General features: G+C 44.9%; 1 protein-coding gene across 1 annotated transcript in view; it reads left to right on the forward strand.

Annotated features, from left to right (window-relative positions):
• LOC115459060 (midasin-like) overlaps positions 1 to 23,760 on the forward strand; it is a gene marked incomplete at both ends in the record, with an annotated part of 142,006 nt that overhangs the window by 37,152 nt on the left and 81,094 nt on the right. The window contains 2 exons of the mRNA XM_030188924.1: positions 7,322 to 7,531; positions 15,356 to 15,487. Of these exons, the coding sequence (XP_030044784.1) occupies positions 7,322 to 7,531; positions 15,356 to 15,487 (342 nt within the window). The remainder of the gene's footprint in view (positions 1 to 7,321; positions 7,532 to 15,355; positions 15,488 to 23,760) is intronic.

The raw sequence follows: 23,760 nt of genomic DNA on the forward strand, positions 1-23,760 counted from the left end.
GGCTATTAGTGGGTTGAATTGATGAGGGAAGGTCCTGCTAGCCCAATGGTAAGGTAGATTGGGAGCCATGTGCTAAGGCTGTTTTGGATTTGAAACATAGTGGTTAGCACTGGAGCACGGGACTCAGCAAAACAAATTCTGGAGGAGGGTCTCTCAGTGGGAGTTGGATATGCCCAGAGAAGGGAGCAAGACAGACCAACCTAAGTGAGTTACTACTACTACTTAACATTTCTAAAACGCTACTAGGGTTACGTTCAAAGGAGCTTACAATCTGAAGGACGAAATGTCAAGTTGGGGCAGTCTAGATTTCCTGAATAGAGGTATAATGGTTAGGTGCCGAATGCGACATTGAAGAGTTGATCCAGAAGTACAGTCTGGAATTGAGAAAAGGGGCATCTATAGAATCTACTTGCCTGATGAGCAAAGTCCTGTGGAGGATGATAAAATGGAAAATAAGAGAGAAAAAAAAAAAAAGTGTGTGTATGAAAATGTATAATGAATGCACTCAGAGATGAGGAGGAGTTTTTTTTAATTTATAAAATTTTTATTAAACCAGCAATTTAACAACTTTCTGGAGCTCATGACTCCCATAACATTCCAAACGTCATTTTTTGTTTTCCAACAATTTCCACAACTCATTTTTCCCCCAAGTAACCCCCATTCCACCCTCCTCCCCACCTTCATTCTTTGATTATCCAACCCTAATCTCTGAGGATTCCTCCAGGATTATCTCCAAATATATCCATTCCTCTGCATTGGGATTAAATCTCCCTCTACATCTATCGGTCATCTTTTTCATAGCTGCTACCACCCTAAGTTTCTCTAGGAGGAGTAGTTTTAAACTGAATGTGCGTGCAGATGGGAGCCATTGTATAGCTTTGAGAAGAGGGATAATATGGTTGTAATGTTGTAGGAGGAAAGCAAGTGAGGCACCTGAATTTTGAATGCACCTGTGTAGAAGGAAGATTAGGCTGTAGGCCTGCAAGAAGAAAGTTGCAGTGGACAAACAGGTATTAGAACTAAAAGAAAATCTTTCAGAAAATGGAAGGAGGAACCGACTGAAATTAATAAGAAACAGCATAAGGAATGTCAAGTCAAATGCAAAGTGCTGATAAGGAAGGCAAAGAGGGACTTTGAAAAAAAGATTGTGTTGAAGGCAAAAACACATAGTAAAACTTTTTTTTTAGTTATATTAAAAGCAAGAAGCTGGCAAAAGAATCGGTTGGACCACTAGATGACCGAGGGGTAAAGGGGGCAATCAGAGAAGAAAAAGCCATAACTGAGAAATTTTAAATTAATTATTTGCTCTGGTCTTCACAGAGGAAGATTTGGGAGAGATACCGGTGCCAGAAATGGTATTCATAGTTGACTCGGAGAAACTGAACAAAATCTCTATAAACCTAGAGGATGTAATGGGGCGATTTGACAAATTGAAGAGCAGCAAATCTCCTGGACCTGATGGTATTCATCCCAGAGTACTGATAGGATTGAAAAATGAACTGGTGGAACTATTGTTAGTAATATGTAATTTATCTTTAAAATCGAATGTGGTACTGGAAGATTGGAGGGGAGCCCATGTAATGCCGTTATTTAAAAAAGGTTCCAGAGGGGATCTGGGAAATTATAGACCAGCGAGCCTGATATCTGTGCCGGGCAAAATGGTAGAGACTATTATAAAGAACAGAATTACAGAGCATATTCAAAAGCATGGATTTAGTGAAGGGAAGTCTTGCTTCACCAATCTACTACATTTCTTTGAAGGGGTGAATAAACATGTGGATAAAGGTGAGCCGGTTAAAGGATAGAAAACAAGAGTAGGGTTAAATGGTCAGTATTCTCAATGGAGAAGGGTTCCCCAGGGGTCTGTGCGGGGACCATTGCTTTTTAATATATTTGTAAATGATCTAGAGATGGGAGAAACTAGTGAGGTAATTAAATTTGCTGATGATACAAAGTTATTAAAAGTCGTTAAATCGCGAAAGGATTTTGAAAAATTACAAGAGGACCTTACGAGACTGGGTGTCTAAATGGCAGATGACATTTAATGTGAGCAAGTGCAAAGTGATGCATGTGGGAAAGAGGAACCCGAACTATAGCTACGTAATACAAGGTTCCACATTAGAAGTCGCTGACCAAGAAAGGGATCTCGGCATCGCTGTTGATATGTTGAAACCCTCTGTTCAGTGTGCAAATAGAATGTTAGGTGGTATTAGGAAAGGAATGGAAAACAAAATTGAGGACGTTATAATGCCTTTGTTTCACTCCATGGTGTGACTGCACCTTGAATATTGTATTAAATTCTGGTTGCCACATCTCAAAAAAGATATAGTGGAATTAGAAAAGGTACAGAGAAGGGCAACAAAAATGATAAAGGGGATGGGACGACTTCCCATTGAGGAAAGGCTGAAGCTGCTAGGGCTGTTCAGCTTGGAGAAAAGACGGCTGAGGGGAGATATGATAGAGGTCTATAAAATGAGTGAGTTGAACGGGTAGATGTGAATCTTTTGTTTACTGTTTCTAAAAATGCTAAGACTAGGGAGCATGCAATGAAGCTACAAAATAGTAAATTTAAAAAGAATCAGAGAAAATCTTTTGTCACTGAACGTGCAGTTAAACTCTGGAATTCGTTGCCAGAGAATTTGGTAAAGGCAGTTAGCAGGGTTTAAAAACGTTTGGACGGCTTCCTAAAGGAAAAGTCCATAGACCATTATTAAAATGGACTTTGGGAAAATCCAATGCTTATTTCTGGGATAAGCAGCATAAAATGCATTGTACTTTTTTGGGATCTTGCCAGGTACTTGTGACCTGGATTGGCCACTGTTGGAAACAGGCTGCTGGGCTTGATGGACCTTTGGTCTTTCCCAGTATGGCAATATTTGTGTACTTATTGGTAGGTAAGTGGTATCAAAAAAATTCTTTACTATTGCAGTATACTAACCCAAGAGGCATTCATTATAAAAGTGTTTTCTGTCAGCTTTACATATTTAGTAGCTCAAATTAGGAATGCTTGACCAGCTCAGATTAGATCTCTTACTACTTGTTCTTTATTTCGGAAATTTTTGAATGCTTTTCTTTTTAGAAAATTCTCATTGTGTTGATTTATTGCTCAATATTAGTTGTTGTTCTTTATGGACTACCTGAATTTCTAATTGTGAACCGCATAGAGAGTTGCACAGGGATAGAAATCTAACCCATCCCCACCTGTCCCCGCTGCAAGTAATCTCTTCCATTCGAGCTCCTGGCCCGCCCAGCCCTTGCTGTGCCGCAGTCACCTTGACCCCCCCCCCCTCCAAGAAAGCCAGATTTCTATAAGCAGTAAAAATGCTAGTATAAGTAACATTTTCTTCCATACTCTGCTAAGAGAGCAGATGTACAGATCACTCCAAATTTCAAAACAAAGTCAGAAACAACACAGTTTCTACCTAATTGTTCAACCACCCTTAGGGTTCACCTTTGGGTTAGAAAGCAAAACTATGTACATTTAAGGACTGGATAAATGAATTAAAACAAAGTTTAAAGCATATGCCCCTATTCAGTAGTAACTGGTAGCAATAATGAAACAGTTATAGAATATTCACATAGCAAGCAGTCTGACATTAATATTCTAATGAATATAATTAAATTTGTATGAACTTGGTGGCTAATAGTGTGCTGAAATTACAATGTTGGCACATTTAGACTGACACTGGACAAAACGTCTGCATGAATGAAGCCCTTCCCTCATTATTCAATACCTCTCTGTGAAAAAGTAGTAATAAAAAAAGTGCACTTTTAAGAATATACCATTGCAATCCACAAACCAAAAGGAGCAAGTTCCCATGTGCCATCTTTTTCTTTTAATGTAGGCACAGGAAAAAAATAAAGTTTTTCAATGCTCCCATGTTTAAACCTAATTCATGTTTAATGTGAGATATAAATGTCATAAACACGATGTCTGTTTTAATGACCGTTTACCAGGAGAAAAAAATCTCTGCACGAATATAAGTGCTAGGGTGTCCCTATAACCAGCCCCTCCAAACCTCCAAATGACACACAGATTACGATTTATAACAAATTGCTACTCTACCTATGAAAAGTTATTCTGTTGCATAATGTTAAAATAAAAATTAAATTGTTGCATTGTCATGTGCTGGAGCCAGTGGCTTATGTTTGAGATGTTATTTCAATAAAAATTCAAAGTTAAAAAAAAAAGAAAAGTTATTCTGTTATACTTCCTCTGTGTACATCTGTATGCTGCACAAGCCGGCATGTTTGAAAACATAAGTGAGATAAAATAAAAATGCCACCAACAATAAAGAACGATTATGTGGATGCCGCAGCTCATAGGGTTGCTTGCTTTGAGTGTACAGTAATGACGGATGACGGGAAAACTGAGATTCACCTAAATGGCTTTAATTTTTTATCATCCCGACTCCATCCTTTCACCTCACCTCTGACCCTGGGTGCCCTCCTGGCACATACCTCAAGACACCCTGGTGGTCTAGTGGCTTCTTCGGGGCAGGAAAGATCCCCACTTCCCTGCCCGCTGCTGTAGTGCTGATCCTTTCATCTCCACTTTAAAAAAAAAAAAATGGCTGCTGAGACTTCCAGCGGTGACCTCACAAGACTTCCGCTGTTGGAAGTCTCGGCAGCCATTAAAAAAAACTGTAGACGAGAGGATGAACACCATGGCAGCGGATGGGAAAGAGTTGGCAATCTTTTCTGCTCCGAAGAAGTGTTTATTATAGAGTCTGTTGGAAGGCTACGAAGCCACAATATTGATAGTTTTGGTTGGGGAAGTAATAGGGTATCCATCAATTTAACAAAATTATTTGCTTAGACCTTTTTTCTATTCTCAGCCTGTTCTACACAGCCTGGGCACTAATAACTTCAAGAATCAGAAGGACACTCTAGATTTGTTTTCTTAAGTTTATTTCATAATTACCAAAGGCAAGCTTAACATAGGAAGACATCACAGTACATCTAGTATGCAGGCATTCAGAGGTGGGGGAGAGCAGCACTTCATGACAGATGACGTGCCTTCACAGGTTATTGGCTTCTCCAAAGTAATGCTTAGTTAGCAGACCTTTTGTACTTTTTTGGTCCCACAGATCCCTATGAGCCATCTGCAATTTCATCATAATTGGCACATACATCAATTATGACCAAGTTTCAACTTCCTTATCTCCAAGCTTCGCTGATCCTTAAATTTAACTTTAATGCACCTGTCCCAATTATTTTTTTTATAGTTTCTCAGCATGCCTATGTCCAGCTGTACACAACCCTTTGCCAACTTTGTAACTCTGCCAAGCTTAATCAGGCTGTCACATTTCTTCAGTGAAGTATCAGGTCTGAGAGTTACAGGCCTAGTTTGCTTTAGGAAGCCTGAACCTGTTTTTCACTGCATTCAATTTGTGACAATTATTTACAGAAGCCACTAGACCATCAGAGTAGAGGTATGTGGCGGGAGGACACCCTGTGCTCAGGTGAGGGAAGGCACTTTCTCGGGGATTCTTCTGTGCCTGGGCCCATCCCTGTGGGATCCCCGCAGACCTGGAGGGGATCCCCACAGGATTCCTGCGGGAATCCCGCTATCCCCGCTCCTGTGTAGCTGTCTGGATCCGCATAGAATGTGTTAAGTTGTTGTGGAATACAAGAATATATGTGTTGTATATATCACTGCATAGTTTCTCTTTTCCCTTTCAGAGAGAGAGGAAACTAATTTAAGTAAACTACTTCTTGTGGCCAAACACTAACTGCAGAATCCCATGCCAGCCTCCAGCCTTACAGTAATCCTCCCATTTTACTTGTGAGAGAGTGTCTAAAGGAGGTGACCCCCTTTGGATTCACTCTTTTGTGAGTGCCTCACCATGTCCGTAAAGCTCTGTCAGAACTTCAGCATTGCTCCCCCTCTTAAGGCATATCTCCTTTTTGGACAGCCTGCAATGACATGTGGTATAAGGGTGGAACCAGGGCTCTGTGTGGCCTGTAGCAAACTCGAGGGTGCCTGGCTGTATCTCATTCTCCAGGGGGAAGGGGTGGCATATCATAGAGTTGGGCCATTTAGACGATTCCGCAACTTATAGGCATCCAAAAGATGTTGGTGGCCTTAGTTTTCTTCAAAAGTAAGACTTCCAATGGAGGCGAAATACTAAGAAGCTGGCTGGCTTGTTGTCCTACCAACCAAGTGCTGAATTGTATTCCATGTCATTTCAGTATCAATAAAACACCAGAAATAATGATAGACAAAAATTCTACTCTGTGTACGTAACACATTAATCCATACAAAAAAAAAAAGTATAACATAAGCAAAACCTTATGAGGACATTCCCCCCCAAACCCACCTCCCCGCTCCCCCCATTTTCTATTTCTGTTGATGGCTCTCTCATTCTCCCTGTCTCCTCAGCTCGAAACCTTGGGGTCATCTTTGACTCTTCTCTCTCCTTCTCTGCTCATATCCAGCAGATTGCCAAGACCTGTCGTTTCTTTCTTTACAACATCCATAAAATCCGCCCCTTTCTTTCCGAGCACTCTACCAAAACCCTCACCACACCCGTGTCACCTCTCGTTTAGACTACTGCAATCTGCTTCTTGCTGGCCTCCCACTTAGTCACCTCTCCCCTCTCCAGTCGGTTCAAAACTCTGCTGCCTATCTCATCTTCTGCCAGGGTCGCTTTACTCATACTACCCCTCTCCTCAAGACCCTTCACTGGCTTCCTATCCGTTTTCACATCCTGTTCAAACTTCTTCTACTAACCTATAAATGTACTCACTCTGCTGCTCCCTAGTATCTCTCCACACTCGTCCTTCCCTACACCCCTTCCCGTGCACTCTGCTCCATGGATAAATCCTTCTTATCTGTTCCCTTCTCCACTACTGCCAACTCCAGACTTTGTGCCTTCTGTCTCGCTGCACCCTACGCCTGGAATCAACTTCCTGAGCCCCTACGTCTTGCCCCATCCTTGGCCACCTTTAAATCTAGACTGAAAGCCCACCTCTTTAACATTGCTTTTGACTCGTAACCACATGTAACCACTCGCCTCCACCTAGCCTCCTCTCTTCCTTCCCGTACACATTAATTGATTTGATTTGCTTACTTTATTTATTTTTTGTCTATTAGATTGTAAGCTCTTTGAGCAGGGACTGTCTTTCTTCTATGTTTGTGCAGCGCTGCGTATGCCTTGTAGCGCTTTAGAAATGCTAAATAGTAGTAGTAGTAGTAGATTAATCAACTTGTACAGATGGTTAGCCTGCTGAGAACCTTTGAGACAGAAATTGATGGAAGAAAGTGCTTTAAAGCTTCACTGTGCAGCAGCTATAACTCAGATATATTTCCTTACAGGAGAGCATCAGCCACCTTATTCTTGTAGAGTCTACGTGCAAAAATCTCCAGAGACTTGCTATGGCAGTCTCATTCCAAAATGCTGTGCTGCTGGAAGGACCTATAGGATGTGGCAAAACTGCTCTAGTGGAGTACCTGGCAGCTGTGACAGGGAGAGTAAGGCCACCAGACATTCTGAAAGTGCAGCTTGGAGATCAGACTGACAGTAAGGTAAGAATATGAGCAGATATCAAATGAGAGGGGCAGATAGAGTACTGCATGAATTGGAAGGGTGGTGGAAGAGGAAAGGGGTTGACTTCAAAATTTAACTGCCATGTTCTTGTCTAAAAGCTAATTTCTCTAACCATATATCAGAAGAGGGTAATGTTTATAATGATTTTTCTATGTGTGAAGCCTTTTCTACATAGAGGAAAGGGGTTTTTTAAATGCAGTTGTGCAACGTTATAAAGGATTCACCTACTTTGTGATCTTCATATAGTTGCGCTGGGAATATAGCTTGGGTGGGTGGATGCAAAGGTGTGATACAAATGTGTTTACAAAATGTTGGTGTACACGCATAGGCGTAGACTGGGGGGGGGGCGAGGGGGGGCAATGCCCCCCCAAACGACGCGAGGCGCCGCAGCGCCATTAGTTTAAAAAAAAAAAAAAAAAAAAACCACATGCAGGCACGCGCTCCTCTCCATCCGCTTGGCTTCCCTGCCCTCTCTATCTGCGTCCCGCCTTCCTCTGACGTCATTTCCTTTTGGGCGGGACGCAGACAGAGAGGGCAGGGAAGCCAAGCGGACGGAGAGGAGCGTGTCCATCTACCCCTCTCTCTTCCTCCCTCCCTCCGGCGCAGGCAGCAGTCTTTTCCAGCGTTCCTGGCAGCGGTAGCGATGTACACGCTGCCTTCAGCTCTGCCCCGAAGCCTTCTCTTCAAGTTCCTGTTCCCACATAGGTGGGAACAGGAACTTGAAGAGAAGGCTTCCGGGGCAGACCGAAGGCAGCGTGTACATCGCTACCGCTGCCAGGAACGCTGGAAAAGACTGCTGCCTGCGCCAGAGGGAGGGAGGAAGAGAGGGGGTAAACGGAGTCACCATCTTGGACTTCGCGGGGGGGGGGGGGGGAGCAGAGGGAAGATGGATGGGATGGTGAGCAGAGGGAAGGAACAGAAGATGGATAGGACTGGGAGAGGTGGGGAGCAGAGGGAAGGAGCAAGAGATGGATTGGACTGGCAGGGGTGGGGAGCAGAGGGAAGGAGCAAGAGATGGATGGGACTGCGAGGGGTGGGGAGCAGAGGGATGGACCAGGAGATGGATGGGATTGGGAGAGGTCAGGCACAGCAGAGGGAAGGAGCAGAAGATGGATGGGATGGAGGGATGGTGAACAGAAGATGGATGGGACTGGGAGAGGTGGGGAGCAGAGGGAAGGAGCAAGAGATGGATGGGACTGGGAGGGTGGGGAGCAGAGAGAAGCCTACTGGAAAGAAGACACTGCATAAAACAGAAGACACTGGGATCAAAGCAAATAGAAAAACTAAATGATCAGACAACAAAGGTAAATAAAAGTATTTTATTCATAATTTATTAATTGAAATGTCAGCTTTTTGAAATGTGCATCTGTGATATTTTGCCTGTAAATTTCATTTCCTTCCTCCATATTAGCATATTCATTTGCATATGTATATATGCAAATGATATGCTAATATGCTCCGCCCATTCTTTGCCCCCCCCAAATGAAACAGTCAAACTACGCCTATGTGTACACGCATTTATTAGTGAGGAAGCACCAAGGCAAGCGATCCACTAAATCCAACGTGATGGATGGAAACAAGAGGCAAACCTTATAAAAAGCAAATAGTCTTTATTTTTAATCAAAAGCTCCCAGAGATTCAAACATCTGTTTCTGACATGGCTGTGTTTTGCCTGGAAAAAAGCTGTGTCAGGGGGAAAGTTACTAGAAGGTGAATCAACACGTATAAAAAAGCTTAAAAAGAACAAACTCAAAAATCATCACTGAGAGAGTTATATACAGAAATAAAAAAAACAAAAATTATGGATCAAAATTTCACATATATATTAATAAATAACCAATAAATAAATGGAACTAAATGTAACAAAAAGTGACAGTTGTAACAGCTTGAAAAAGGAGGGAGTCTGGCTTACGCAGCTGGTGAGAAAATACAGATTTCACCATGTCTGGTTCATCAGACAACGTTAGAGGCACTGGATTATAAAAAAAAAAAAAAAAAAAAAAGAATGTCCACTGTGGATCCAGATTGTTTTTTTTTTTTTAATTTCTGTATGTAACTCACTGATGATTTTTGGTTTTAAGTATATTTATGTATGTATTTTTGTTTGATTTTCTAGTAACTCTGCCCCCGATGCATCCTTTTTTCAGGCGAAACATGGCCATGTCTGGCACAGATGTTTGAATCTCTGTGAGCTTTGGATTATAAATAGACTGTTTGGGTTTTTTTTTTTTTTTAAGGTTTGTCTCTTGTTCTACACATTTATTAGGGCTGCAAGCAATTGTGGTTATCTTTGCAATTAATGCATTAATTATTAATCACAATTTAAATTAATCACATTGCAGAGTCTCCTTTCTTCTCCAAACATCTGTTCTGCTCTCTTCTACTCCCAACCCCTGTCCTTGCTGTGATCTAGCTTCTTTCCCCCACCCGCGGTCCAACATCTCACCCCTCATTGTCTTCTGTTGGTCTCCGGCAGCATTGTACTTACACTGCCTGTGGCCTAACCCAAAGCTTACCCTTTGACCTGTCCTGCCCATGAAGAAACAGGAAGTGATGTTGGAAGAGGCGGGATGGACCAGAGGGAAAGCTTTGTAGGGAGGGGGATGGGATTTGATATACTGCCTTTCTGTGGTTACAATCAAAGCGGTTTACATATTATATACAGGCACTTATTTTGTACCTGGGGCAGTGGAGGGTTAAGTTATTTGCCCAGAGTCCACGGAGCTGTAGTGGGAACTAAATACAAAATAAATCAATAAATAAAAAACCCTTTAATTGTACAATTAATCACAATTAAAATATTAATAAAAATGCAGCCTTTTTATATCATTTTCAGAGCAGGTGTAAATTTTGCATGTCGGTATTTGTGCCAAGTAGGAGCTCATTTTTGGAATCAGTTTTATAAGTTTCTATGACCTTTATAAAATTTGGTTTGTTCCTTTTAGGACTTCCTAAATAGGTTGTTCTTTCACCATCTTAAGGTCTCTTTTGCCAAAGTGGGCTATCGATTCCAGTGACACCCATTCAGAGTGAATGGGCTTTGTTGGCATATGCCGGGATTGCTAGTGAGGTTTGGTAAGAGACCCTTAGCTTTTATATATGGTCTGCTTGCCTCCAGCTGCTACTGTCTTCAGTTATGGCAGAGCAATGGAATCTGAAGGTCAGAATGTGTTCTATTCAAAGTTGATGTTAAGGGATGGTTGTATATCCATTGTTGATATCTGTTAAATTCTCTCGTAACAGCACTCTTCTTTTGAGCATCCCTTCTGTGCAGATGATGAGAGACTTGTTAGTGGGCAAGAGCTTTCTCTGTAGTACCCCTGCATTTTAGAATAGGCTTGCCTTAGAGTTGCATTCTGAAACAAATGTTTTGAGTTTTTAGGAAATGGTTAAAATTACTCTGGGAATTCTGCACAGTGCAGAGTTTGTGCAGAATTTCTCTGCTCCACAGAATTCCGGGTCAGTGCTGGCATTGGGTCAATCTCTCTCCCCCCCCTCCCCCACACCTGAGTGCCACAGGATTTGTACTGGGATTGTTGCTATTTAATATTTTTATAAATGATCTGGTAAACGGATCAGCGAGTGATACAAAACTATTCAAAGTTGTCAAAACACATGAGGATTGTGAAAAATTGCAGGAAGACCTTAGGAAACTGGAATAGTGGGCATGCAGATGACAGGTGAAATTTAACGTGGACAAATGCAAAGTGATGTACATTGAAGATTCTGAATCAGTTTCCCGATGCTAGGGTCCATCGTAGCAGTTGGCACCCAAGAAAAAGATCTAGGTGTCATTGTAGATAATATGCTGAAATCTTTTACCCAATGTGTGTTGGCAGCCAAAATAGCAAACAGGATGCTAGGAATTATTAGGAAAGGAATGCAAAATAAGACCAGTAATATTATAATGGCTCTATCACTCCATGGTGTAATCTCACCTTGAGTATTGTGTTCAGTTCTGGTCGCTGCATCTCAAAAAAAAAAAAAAAAGTATAGCAGAATTAGAAAAAGTTCATAGAAGAGGGACCAAAATGATAAAGGGGATGATGGAACTCCTCCTATATGAGGAAAGGCTAAAGAGGTTAGGGCTCTTAAGTTGGGAAAAAGATGGCTATGGGGGGATATGATTGAGTTCTTAAAGTCCTGAGAGGTGTAGAAAGGGTAGAAGTGAATTGATTTTTCATACTTCAAAAAGTACAAAGATCAGGGGACACTCCGTGAAATTACATGGAAATACTTTTAAAACAAATAGGAGGCAGTTTTTTTCATTCAAAGAATAGTTAAGCTCTGGAACTCGCTGCCAGAGGATGTGGTTACCTGGATTGGCCACTGTTGGAAGCAGGATACTGTGCTAGGTGGACCATTGATTTGACCCAGTATGGCTATTCTTATGTTCTTATGGTATGGGGTTGGAATGAGGGGGGGTTTGTTCTTGCATCTAAAGTGGCTACTAGACCACCAGGGCTTGCTTCTTGAGGTAGGCCCATGCGGAATGCTGGGACAGAGTGATTGTAGGGGAGGAGGGGGAGAGTTTCAGCCAAAAACACACTGGCATTTTTGTTAGAAATCCAAACCCGGATTTTGGACTGCTTTCGAAACTGAAATTCAGTTGTCCTCTAGAACAAAGATTCTGGCTTTATGAAAGCTGACTCTGTAATTGGACAGCATGTTGATGAGATGAAAACCAAGATGCAGATGATAAATTAGCATTATTTTAACTGTTTGCTGGAAGATGTGGTAACAGCGGTTAGCGTATCTGGGTTTTAAAAAAAGGTTTGGGCAAGTTCCTGGAGGAAAAATCCATAGTGTGCTATTGAGACAGACATAGGGAAGAAGCCACTGCGTGCCCTGGGATTGGTAGCATGGAATGTTGCTATTTGAGTTTCTGCTAGGTACTTGTGACCTGGCTTGGCCACTGTTGGAAACAGGATACTGGGCTAGATGGACCATTGGTCTGACCCAATATGGTTTTTCTTATTTGACATTCTCATGATAATGACAATGATGATGATGCTGAACGTTGTTTGCTATAAGGAAGTCAAGTGATTTCAGACAGATTTCCTTGATCAATACCTGCAGACCCAGTCAGAAGATATCCCTAATATTGCATCCTGGCCTGATTTGAAGGAACTTTTTATCAAACTGAGCTCTCCACTTACTCCTAGTGTAGCTGTTGAAAGCCTTTTTTTTTTTTCTTTTTAGCTGTGCTGGCTTAATAATGAGCGACAGCCATTTTCAAAATGTAGGTTTACAGAAAGCACAGTGGACTGAATTGTAGAGCAATAAGGTTGTTGAGATAAAAATACAGTAGTTGTATTTGTTTTAGTCGTGGTTCTTTCACTCAAAGTATTTTATTAGGCCAGTGGTTCCCAAACCTGGTTCTGGAGGCACCCTCAGGCAATCAGGTTTTCAGGATATCCACATTGAATATTCATGAGGAAGATTGGCATGTACTGCCTCCACTGCATGCAAATCTCTCTCATGAATACCTGGCTGCCTGAGGGTGCCTCCAGAACCAGGTTTGGGAACCACTGTATTAGGCAGTAACTTTTCTTTTTGCTTAAGCTAAATTATGTTCCCCACTGTACTTCAATATTAAAAGTAAAAATAAATGCATGTTTTACTTAAGTACTTTGACCAACATTCTCAGCATGACCGCTTTTGGCCTATTGTCAGGTTTTCCTCCTGGGGCCAACTCTTAATTTAATATCTTGCTAAACCGTCAAGTTCAAAGCAGGTTACATCCAGGATTAACCTTAAGATTAATACAGTAACCAAGGTTGTCAAATACATAAATTAAAAAAACATCAAAGCAGCAATCATTAATAGGAAAAAGATTTCTTAAACAGCCATGTCTTCGGTTTTTTCCTAAAAGGTATATATAGTGCAATGTCCCTGATTTAAGATAGTAGGCCATTCCAAAGTTCCGGGCCCACACAGTCTTGTTTTTTGTACTAAGCAGCTGGCTTGACTTAGCAGATGGAAAGGCTATCAAAAGCTCCTGTGAACATCGAAGACATTGATGAGCTGATAAATTGATACCCTAGGATTCAGATAACCTGGACTCAATCCATGTGTCTTAAAAAAATAAGTCAATGCTTTGAATTCTGTTATCGTTTGCACCAGCAACCAATGTAATGCAGACATAAATGGGGTCAACATGGTTGAACTTTGAGCCCCCTGTTAGAAATAGGTTCTAGATAACCTGAGAACCTATACAAAGAAAGGACTTCAAAAACAAATTGGTGAAGCAAGTCTTAATTTATTATTTCAAAATACATTCTTACAAGAATGGGTGTCTCTTATAGCAAGCAGGTACACACATACCTTAACTTTTACAGCTTATATTCCTTTCTCTTGTAACATAGGTTTCTGCCCCTAAATTTTTCATTGGTTATTAATTTCATATCTATAAACTATTACATTAGTTCTAAGCATTGTATGTCAACCCCCACCCCTTATTCTGTTCCCTTTTTCTTTTCTTTTAAAAACTGTAAATTTTCCATAGCTACTCAGTTTCTATTTCTTGTGTTATCTTGCACGTGTCCACCCATGGGTAGCTCTTATGCTTGGCTTACATTCTCTTATCTCAGCCTTCAGACCTCAGTGTCCTGAAGACTCGCATAAGTTTCTGCATCAGCAGTTTCAGGCATGGTAGGCTTCATTCTCCCCCCCCCCCCCTACTGGTTATAGCTTATATTGCTTTTCACATTATTGCTTGTTAGCTACCAACACCCTGTCTTTCAAACTGCCAGTATTTTAAAGCAACCTAAAATGTTAGATTGATCTATGTATTAATGTGGTGGCCCTTATTAAGAAGGGCCTGCAATATTAGTACACATACACACAAACTCACACAAGTATAGTTACACCACTTATCCCCAAAGATTTCCTTTCTAAAGGGGACATAAGCTGTGTATGTTACCTTTGCATTTTTGTTAAGCGAAAAAGCAATAAATACATATTTCTCACCCCCCCCCCCCCAAATCAATTTGGCAGCCACATGCCAAAGGGACTGTACTCTATGCATTTGTTTAGCTGGAAGACCCTGTTCAGTAAATATGGGGCCTGTCTAGCTTTCAAAGGCAGAACCAGTATTTCAGGTCTGAAATGAGCAAAAGATGACAGAATATCAGACTAAGTGAAATATCAAAATTTTCCAATGATAGTCTCAGAGAAAAGGTAGGAGGTGGGACTGGTGGGGAAAAGAAAACAGGAGAGAGAGGTGATGATAAAGTGATAAAGCAGTATAATTTTATGGTTTATAATGTAATAGGTCTTATCACAGATCGACATTTCCTATTTTGGTGGTGTCCAAATATTTTGTGTTGTTAACTTGAAAATGTCCTTCTCCTCTCTTTCCCCAGATCTTGCCTCCCTTCCTTTTATGCTCTCCCCACTCCCTTGTGCTCCCTCTTTTTCTTTTACTCCTCCTTAGCTCAGTTCCCAGTATGCTGTAGATTTTTTTTTCCTCCTCAGATTTCACCTCTAATGCTTCTCTTTCCATCCTGGCTGGGGTAAGCCACTATCATTGCCCCTATGTGGCTGATGTTGTGATCTTCTGCTAGGTGCTTTGGACAAATATAAAGTTTTTTTTTTTTTTTTTTTTGTTACATTTGTACCCCGCGCTTTCCCTCCTTCAAGTTCTATTTGTGTGTGTGTGTGTGGGGGGGGGGGGGGGGAGCTGTAATATCCGAATTTGTGCAAGTTTTCCCAATATTTAAATTAGGGAGAATAATAATATCCTTGAAATGGATCTTTATTTTTAACTGTGATTTTCTTTTCTATTTTTTCTTTCCCAGACACTGTTGGGTATGTATCGTTGTACAGATATCCCAGGGGAGTTTGTGTGGCAGCCAGGAACCTTGACGCAAGCTGTAACCAGTGGCCAATGGATCCTTCTTGAGGACATCGATTATGCGCCACTTGATGTGGTATGTAGTATTACATTTTTTTCACTGAATTTGGGGAGAGAAGAGGGCAGAAATGACAGAAACAGTGAAAGACTAAGGAGGCTAGGGCTATACAGCTTGGAGAAGAGACGGCTGAGGGGAGACATGATAGAGGTATATAAAATAATGAGTGGAGTGGAACAGGTGGATGTGAAGCTTCTGTTCACGCTTTCCAAAAATACTAGGACTAGGGGGCATGCAATGAAACTACAGTGTAGTAAATTTAAAACAAATCGGAGAAAATGTTTCTTCACCCAACGTGTAATTAAACTCTGGAATTCGTTGCTGGAGAAAGTGGTGAAGGCGGTTAGCAGAGTTTAAAAAGGGGTTGGACGGTTTCCTAAAGGACAAGTCCATAAACCGCTACTAAACGGACTTGGAAAAATCCAAAATTCCAGGAATAACATGTATAGAATGTTTGTACGTTTGGGAAGCTTGCCAGGTGCCCTTGGCCTGGATTGGCCGCTGTCGTGGACAGGATGCTGGGCTCGATGGACCCTTGGTCTTTTCCCAGTATGGCATTACTTATGTACTTATCTACTGTAGTGCTTCTTGACTCTGGTGTGGTGTGCCTTGGAAGTCCTTCCTTTGCCATGATTGGACAGTATCTTGAATTGCAAGCATCTGAGTCTTATTCTCAAGCCACTTTGTGCTTTCTGCACAAACCTCTCCCCTCTACGGCAGTGTGGAACGAATAAGTCAGAAACAGAGCACATCAAAGTTTTATATTTTGCTCCCTAATCTAGCTTCTCCCTTCCTGCCATTTGGGGACAGGAGGGTGCAGGGATTGACGCTGGAGCAGACAAATCCAGGCCATAGCTTTGACTCATGGAGTGGTGTATGATGATTGCTGACTCCTCCCTATCTCCCTGATAGTGATGCAAACTTGGGTATTTAGCATTTTTTCTCCTCCCTCCTTATCCTTTGTCTGCTCTTCTTTCTATTTTCCATTTCTCTCAATAATGGATTTCTTTTCTTGTATATCATGTAACATACATAGTAACATAGTAACGTAGTAGATGACGGCAGATAAAGACCTGTACGGTCCATCCAGTCTGCCCAACAAGATAAACTCATATGTTCTACTTTATATGTATACCTGACCTTGATTTATCCTTGCCATTTTCAGGGCATAGACCATAGACGTCTGCCCAGTACTTGCCCTGCCTCCCAACCACCGGTGCTGCCACCCAATCTCCACTAAGCTTCTGAGGATCCATTCCTTCTGAACAGGATTCCTTTGTTTATCCCATGCATTTTTTGAATTCCGTTACCGTTTTCATCTCCAGCACCTCCCGCGAGAGGGCATTCCAAGTATCCACCACTCTGTCTGTGAAAAAATACATCCTGACATTTTTCTTAAGTCTGCCCCACTTCAACCTCATTTCATGTCCTCTAGTTCTACTGTCTTCCCATCTCCAGAAAAGATTAGTTTGCGGATTAATACCTTTCAAATATTTGAACGTTTGTATCATATCACCCCTGTTTCTCCATTCTTCCAGGGTACACATGTTCAAGTCAGCAAGTCTCTACTTATATGTCTTGTGATGCAAATCCCATACCATTTTTGTAGCTTTTCTTTGCACCGCCTTAATTCTTTTTACAACCTTAGCAAGATACTGCCTACAAAACTGAACACAATACTCCAAGTGGGGCCTCACCAACAACTTGTACAGGGGCATCAACACCTCCTTTCTTCTGCTGGTCACACCTCTCTCTATACAGCCTAGCAGTCTTCTGGCTATGGCCACCGCCTTGTCACACTGTTTCATCGCCTTCAGATCCTCAGATACTATCACCCTAAGATCCCTCTCCCTGCCTGTGCATATCAGAATCTCACTGCCTAACACATATGTCTCCTGTGGATTTCTACTCCCTAAGTGCATCACTTTGCATTTCTTCTCATTGAGTTTTAATTGCCAAACATTAGACTATTCTTCTAGTTTCTACAGATCCTTTTTCATGTTTTTCACTCCCTCCGTGGTGTCCACTTTGTTACAAATCTTGGTATCATCCACAAAAAGGCAAACTTTACCTTCTAACCCTTTGGCAATGTCGCGCACAAATATATTGAACAGAAGTGGCCCCAGCACCGATCCCTGAGGCACTCCGCTACTCACCTTTCCCTCATCCGAGCGAATTCCATTAACTACCACCCTATGGTGTCTGTCCGTCAACCAGTTCCTAATGCAGTTCACCATGTTGGGTCCTATCTTCAGCCTGTCAAGTTTATTCAAGAGCCTCCTGTGAGGAACCATGTCAAAGGCTTTTCTGAAATCTAAGTAGATTACATCTATTGCATGTCCTTGATTCAATTCCCTGGTCACCCAGTCAAAGAATTCAATGAGATTTGTTTGGCATGATTTACCTTTGGTAAAACCATGTTGTCTCGGATCTTGTAACTTATTGGCTTCCAGGAAATTCACTATCCTTTCCTTCAGCATCGCTTCCATTACTTTTCCAATAACCGAAGCGAGGCTTACTGGCCTGTAGCTTTCAGCTTCTTCCCTATCACCACTTTTGTGAAGAGGGACCACATCCGCCATTCTCCAGTCCCATGGAACCTCCCCCGTCTCCAAGGATTTATTAAACAAATCTTTAAGAGGACCTGCCCGAACTTCTCTGAGCTCCCTCAATATTCTGGGATGGATCCCGTCTGGTCCTATGACTTTGTCCACCTTTAGATTTTCAAGTTGTTCATAAACACTCTTCCGTGAACGGTGCTATATCCGCTCCGTTTTTGTTTAAATCTGTTTATCAATATAGTCAATAAACAAACAAACAATAAAAAGAAGTCAAGTAAACTGAGAAGATGGGTACATTGATTCAACAAAAGCACAGAGGAGCTTTGTGTCTGATAGCCCTCCCCCCTGTAAAGACAATAGGCATCTGTCCAACCACCAACCCCCCTATTAAAAAACAAAAATACATAAAAAGTTAAAATATTCAATATCAAGCTACGGCCTCTGGGAGGAAGGGGAGGACCCCACACCAATAAGAACTGCTTTTTGTGCGTTAAGGACACCCCCACCCCCTGCTTCTCCGTCAGCATAATATGGTGAAAAATTAAGCCAATTCCAAAAAGGATAGTCAAGATCAGTCCAAACAATTAAAATAGATTTCAGTCCAAATAAAACTGCTAAACGGAAGAAGCTTGTTAAATCCCTTGCGGACCGGAGCAGACGGCACTGCCCTATGTGTGCCACTGCTGGCTCTGATTTGCTGCACTCAAACGTAGTGGAATGTATCGCACATGCCTATCTTCTATTAGCTGTGGCTTCTGCAATGCAGAGTCGAGAACCAGTGGTCCAGAGGAGAAATCAAAACCGATTGAGTGTAGGAGAGGAGAAGAAAGGGAGGGAGACCAGCCATGCTGGTGGTGATGGAGGGGTGGGGTGGGTAGAGATGAGCAATGGTGGTGGGTGGCGGCAGGGGGTAGAGATGGGCAATGCTAGATTTTGGGGGGTAGGGGTGAAAGACTGTATGATACTGGATGGTGGGAGGAGAGAGAGAGGGAAAGGACTGGAAACAAAAAAACTGATCAGGGAAGGAGGTAGGAGAAGTATTGAGGTCTCTAAAAAGGGAAGCCAAAGAGAGCTGATGCTGGATGGTGTGGGGTAGAGGGGGGTAGTGCTGGATGGAAGAAGAATAGAAGGGAGATGTTGGACATAAATAGAGGCAGGAGAGGAGGAATGTACATGGATGGTCAGGAAGGGAAGAGAAGGAAAATGATGTTGACGGAAGGGAAGAGATGGAAACTAGATACATAAAGGAGGCAGAAACTGGAAGAAAGATGAATGTGAAAGATGGATATGTCAGGAGAGAGAAGAAATAGTGAATAGACAGGAGGCCCTGGAAACAAGAGTTCAGAGCAAGATAGAGGACAGCAGAACCAGAGACAGAGACAGAGAAAAAGCTTAACATTGCCAGACAAAGGTAAGAAAAAAATTGTAATTTTTAGGCCTTCTTTTACAAAGCTGCGCTACCGATTCTTGGTGTGGCAAATAAGAGGAAGCCCATTCAATTCCTATGGGCTACCTCTCATTTGCCGTGTGGGAATTGATAGTGTGGCTTTGTAAAAGTAGCCATTAGTTCAGTGACTGAAGTATGTCAGTTTTGAGAATTTGTCTGCTGCCTATATTTTGCACTGTGTAGGAGGAAATGCTAGGAGGGCCAGTTCATGCAATTTGAAAATTTTAATTGAACAATTACAATTTTTAATGGCTGTATAGTCCTATTCTCCGAGGACAAGCAGGCTGCTTGTTCTCACGACTGGGTGACGTCCGCGGCAGCCCCCACCAACCGGAAAAAAGCTTCGCGGGACGGTCGGCACGCAGGGCACGCCCACAGCGCATGCGCGGCCGTCTTCCCGCCCGTGCGCGACCGCTCCCGCCAGTTCCTTTTTTTCCGCGTCTGGAGAGAGTCGTGCCCCGCCGCTCTCTCTGATTCAGCCGCCGGATTTTCGATCGCGTTTACGCCGATCGTGCTTTTTCTTTGTTTATTTAGGTTTAGTTACCGTCCGGTTTCTTTTTGAAAAAAAAAAAAAAAAAGAAACCCTGCGCGTGTGGAGCACGCGCTCCCTTTTTTCCCTCGCTTTCAGCGGGGACGCTGCGTTGCGGCCTAGTGGCCGCACGGTCGTTTTCCTTTTCGTGGTGTGATTTCAGCCACCATTGACGACTTTGACTTCGCCGACGCGATTTTTACGTCGATGTCCTCGAAGGTCCCGAGTGGATTTAAAAAGTGTGGTCGCTGCGGCCGGCCGATCTCGCAGACCGACACCCACGCTTGGTGCCTCCAGTGCCTCGGGCCGGAGCACAATATCAAGTCATGTTCTCTGTGTCTCGGTCTCCGGAAACGGACTCAGGTTGCGAGGCAAGTTCTGCGGGACCGTCTTTTTGGAACTTGCGCCGGCCCCTCGACGTCGACCTCGAAGGCATCGGTATCGACGCCCGGCCCTTCGGTACCGGTATCGATGCCCGAGACATCGGCACCGATGGCAGCGACCCCAGGAGAACAGGTCCCGTCGGCCCGCCGGTCCTCCAGTGAGAGTGGGGGTGAGAGGCCGCGTGGGCAGTCGGCCCCGGTCACTCCCTCAGCTTGTGGGCCACGGGACCGAACCCTGTCTGACCCGGTACCTCGAGACCGAGGGGGATCGACCTCCTCCTCCTCCATGCCTTCCGGCGCCGGTGACGGGCATCGTAAGAAAGATAAGAAGCGTCGTCACCGGTCGCCCTCGGTGCATCCGGATATCGGAGAGGAGGCGACGCCGAAGCGTCATCGTCGAGAGGAGAGGTCTCCGTCGGTTGTGGAGGTACCGACGCGTCGGGGTTCCGGCACCTCGGTGCCGTCTCCTGGCCCCCAGCAGCTTCTGGCGCCGACACCCCTACCGGCCCCACCGCCTTTCCCGGCAGCGGGCCTGGACGAGTGCCTCAGAGCCATCCTTCCGGGGATCCTGGAAGGGCTGATGCGCCAGGCTGTGCCGGCGCCGGGGGTGCTTGCGCCCTCGGCGCCGATGACTGTGGCGCCGGCGAGCTCTAGCCCGGCGCCGGGGCCGTCGACACCGCCGCCGTTTGCGGTGCCGGTCTCGACCGCCACGCAGGTGGAGTCCCCGTCGATGGAGGGAGCTCCGTCCCCGCCGGCGCGGGAGTCCACCGCTCGACGACACCGAGACCTTGGTGCCTTGACGTCGAGCCGGGCCCGGTTCAGGACTCAGCTACATGAGCTTATGTCCGACACCGAGGATGAGGACTCGTGGGGGGAAGAGGAGGACCCTAGATATTTCTCCTCAGAGGAGTCTACGGGCCTTCCCTCGGACCCCACGCCTTCACCGGAGAGGAAACTCTCACCTCCCGAGAGTCTCTCCTTTGCCTCCTTTGTGCGGGATATGTCTATTAGCATTCCCTTCCCCGTGGTCTCTGTGGAAGAGCCGAGGGCCGAGATGCTCGAGGTCCTCGACTATCCATCACCACCTAGAGAGTCCTCCACGGTGCCGCTGCACAATGTCCTTAAGGAGACGCTGCTTCGGAACTGGGTGCGACCATTAATTAACCCCACCATTCCCAAGAAAGCAGAGTCCCAGTACAGGATCCACTCCGACCCAGAGCTAATGCGGCCACAATTGCCCCATGACTCAGCGGTCGTGGATTCTGCTCTCAAGAGGGCACGGAGTTCGAGGGATACCGCCTCGGCGCCCCCGGGGCGGGAGTCTCGCACTCTGGACTCGTTTGGGAGGAAGGCCTACCAATCCTCCATGCTCGTGACCCGCATCCAATCATACCTGCTCTATATGAGCATTCACATGCGGACCTATGTGCAGCAACTGGCGGACCTGGTCGAGAAGCTCCCGCTGGAGCAGTCCAGGCCTTATCAGGAGGTGGTCAGGCAGCTGAAGGCGTGCAGAAAGTTCCTGTCCAGGGGTATCTATGACACCTGTGACGTGGCATCTCGTGCTGCGGCCCAAGGTATAGTGATGCGCAGGCTCTCATGGCTGCGTGCCTCTGACCTGGACAACCGCACCCAGCAGAGACTGGCCGACGTCCCTTGCCGGGGGGATAACATTTTTGGTGAGAAGGTCGAGCAGATGGTGGACCAACTGCATCAGCGGGAAACCGCTCTCGACAAGCTCTCCCACCGGGCGCCTTCAGCATCCACCTCCACAGGTGGACGTTTTTCCCGGGCCCGGCAGGCTGCACCCTATTCTTTTGCGAAGCGTAGGTACAACCAGCCGGCCCGAAGGCCTCGTCAGGCACAGGGACAGCCCCAGCGCGCTCGTTCTCGTCAACAGCGTGCGCCTAAGCAGCCCCCTGCGCCTCCACAGCAAAAGCCGGGGACGGGCTTTTGACTGGATCCACGGGAACATAGCCGCCCTACAAGTGTCCGTACCGGACGATCTGCCGGTCGGAGGGAGGTTAAAATTTTTTCACCAAAGGTGGCCTCTCATAACCTCCGACCAGTGGGTTCTCCAAATAGTGCGGTGCGGATACGCCCTGAATTTGGCCTCCCTGCCTCCAAATTGTCCTCCGGGAGCTCAGTCTTTCAGCTCCCATCACAAGCAGGTACTTGCAGAGGAACTCTCCGCCCTTCTCAGCGCCAATGCGGTCGAGCCCGTACCACCCGGGCAGGGATTCTATTCCAGGTACTTCCTTGTGGAAAAGAAAACAGGGGGGATGCGTCCCATCCTAGACCTGAGAGGCCTGAACAAATTCCTGGTCAAAGAAAAGTTCAGGATGCTTTCCTTGGGCACCCTTCTGCCAATGATTCAGAAAAACGATTGGCTATGTTCCCTGGATTTAAAGGACGCATATACTCACATACCGATACTGCCAGCTCACAGACAGTATCTCAGATTCCGCCTGGGCGCACGGCACTTTCAGTATTGTGTGCTGCCCTTTGGGCTCGCCTCTGCCCCACGAGTGTTTACCAAGTGCCTCGTGGTGGTAGCGGCCTACCTACGCAAGCTGGGAGTGCACGTGTTCCCATATCTCGACGATTGGCTGGTCAAGAACACCTCGGAGGCAGGAGCCCTCCGGTCCATGCAGTGCACTATTCAGCTTCTGGAGCTGCTGGGGTTTGTGATAAATTACCCAAAGTCCCATCTCCAGCCAACCCAGTCTCTGGAATTCATAGGAGCTCTGCTGAATACCCAGACGGCTCAGGCCTACCTTCCCGAAGCGAGGGCCACCAATCTCCTGGCCCTGGCTTCGCAGACCAGAGCGTCTCAGCAGATCACAGCTCGGCAGATGTTGAGACTTCTGGGTCATATGGCCTCCACAGTTCATGTGACTCCCATGGCTCGTCTTCACATGAGATCTGCTCAATGGACCCTAGCTTCCCAGTGGTTCCAAGCCACCGGGAATCTAGAAGATGTCATCCGCCTCTCCACCAGTTGCCGCACTTCACTGCTCTGGTGGACCATCCGGACCAATTTGACACTGGGACGTCCATTTCAAATTCCACAGCCCACGAAAGTGTTGACGACGGATGCATCTCGCCTGGGGTGGGGAGCTCATGTCGATGGGCTTCACACCCAGGGTCTGTGGTCCCTCCAGGAAAAGGATCTGCAGATCAACCTCCTGGAGCTCCGAGCGATCTGGAACGCACTGAAGGCTTTCAGAGATCGGCTGTCCTGCCAAATTATCCAAATTCGGACAGACAATCAGGTTGCAATGTATTACGTCAACAAGCAGGGGGGCACCGGATCTCGCCCCCTGTGTCAGGAGGCCGTCGGGATGTGGCGTTGGGCGTGTCGGTTCGGC

This window comes from Microcaecilia unicolor, unplaced genomic scaffold (genome assembly GCF_901765095.1).
Source record: "Microcaecilia unicolor unplaced genomic scaffold, aMicUni1.1, whole genome shotgun sequence".
Lineage (NCBI taxonomy): Eukaryota > Metazoa > Chordata > Amphibia > Gymnophiona > Siphonopidae > Microcaecilia > Microcaecilia unicolor.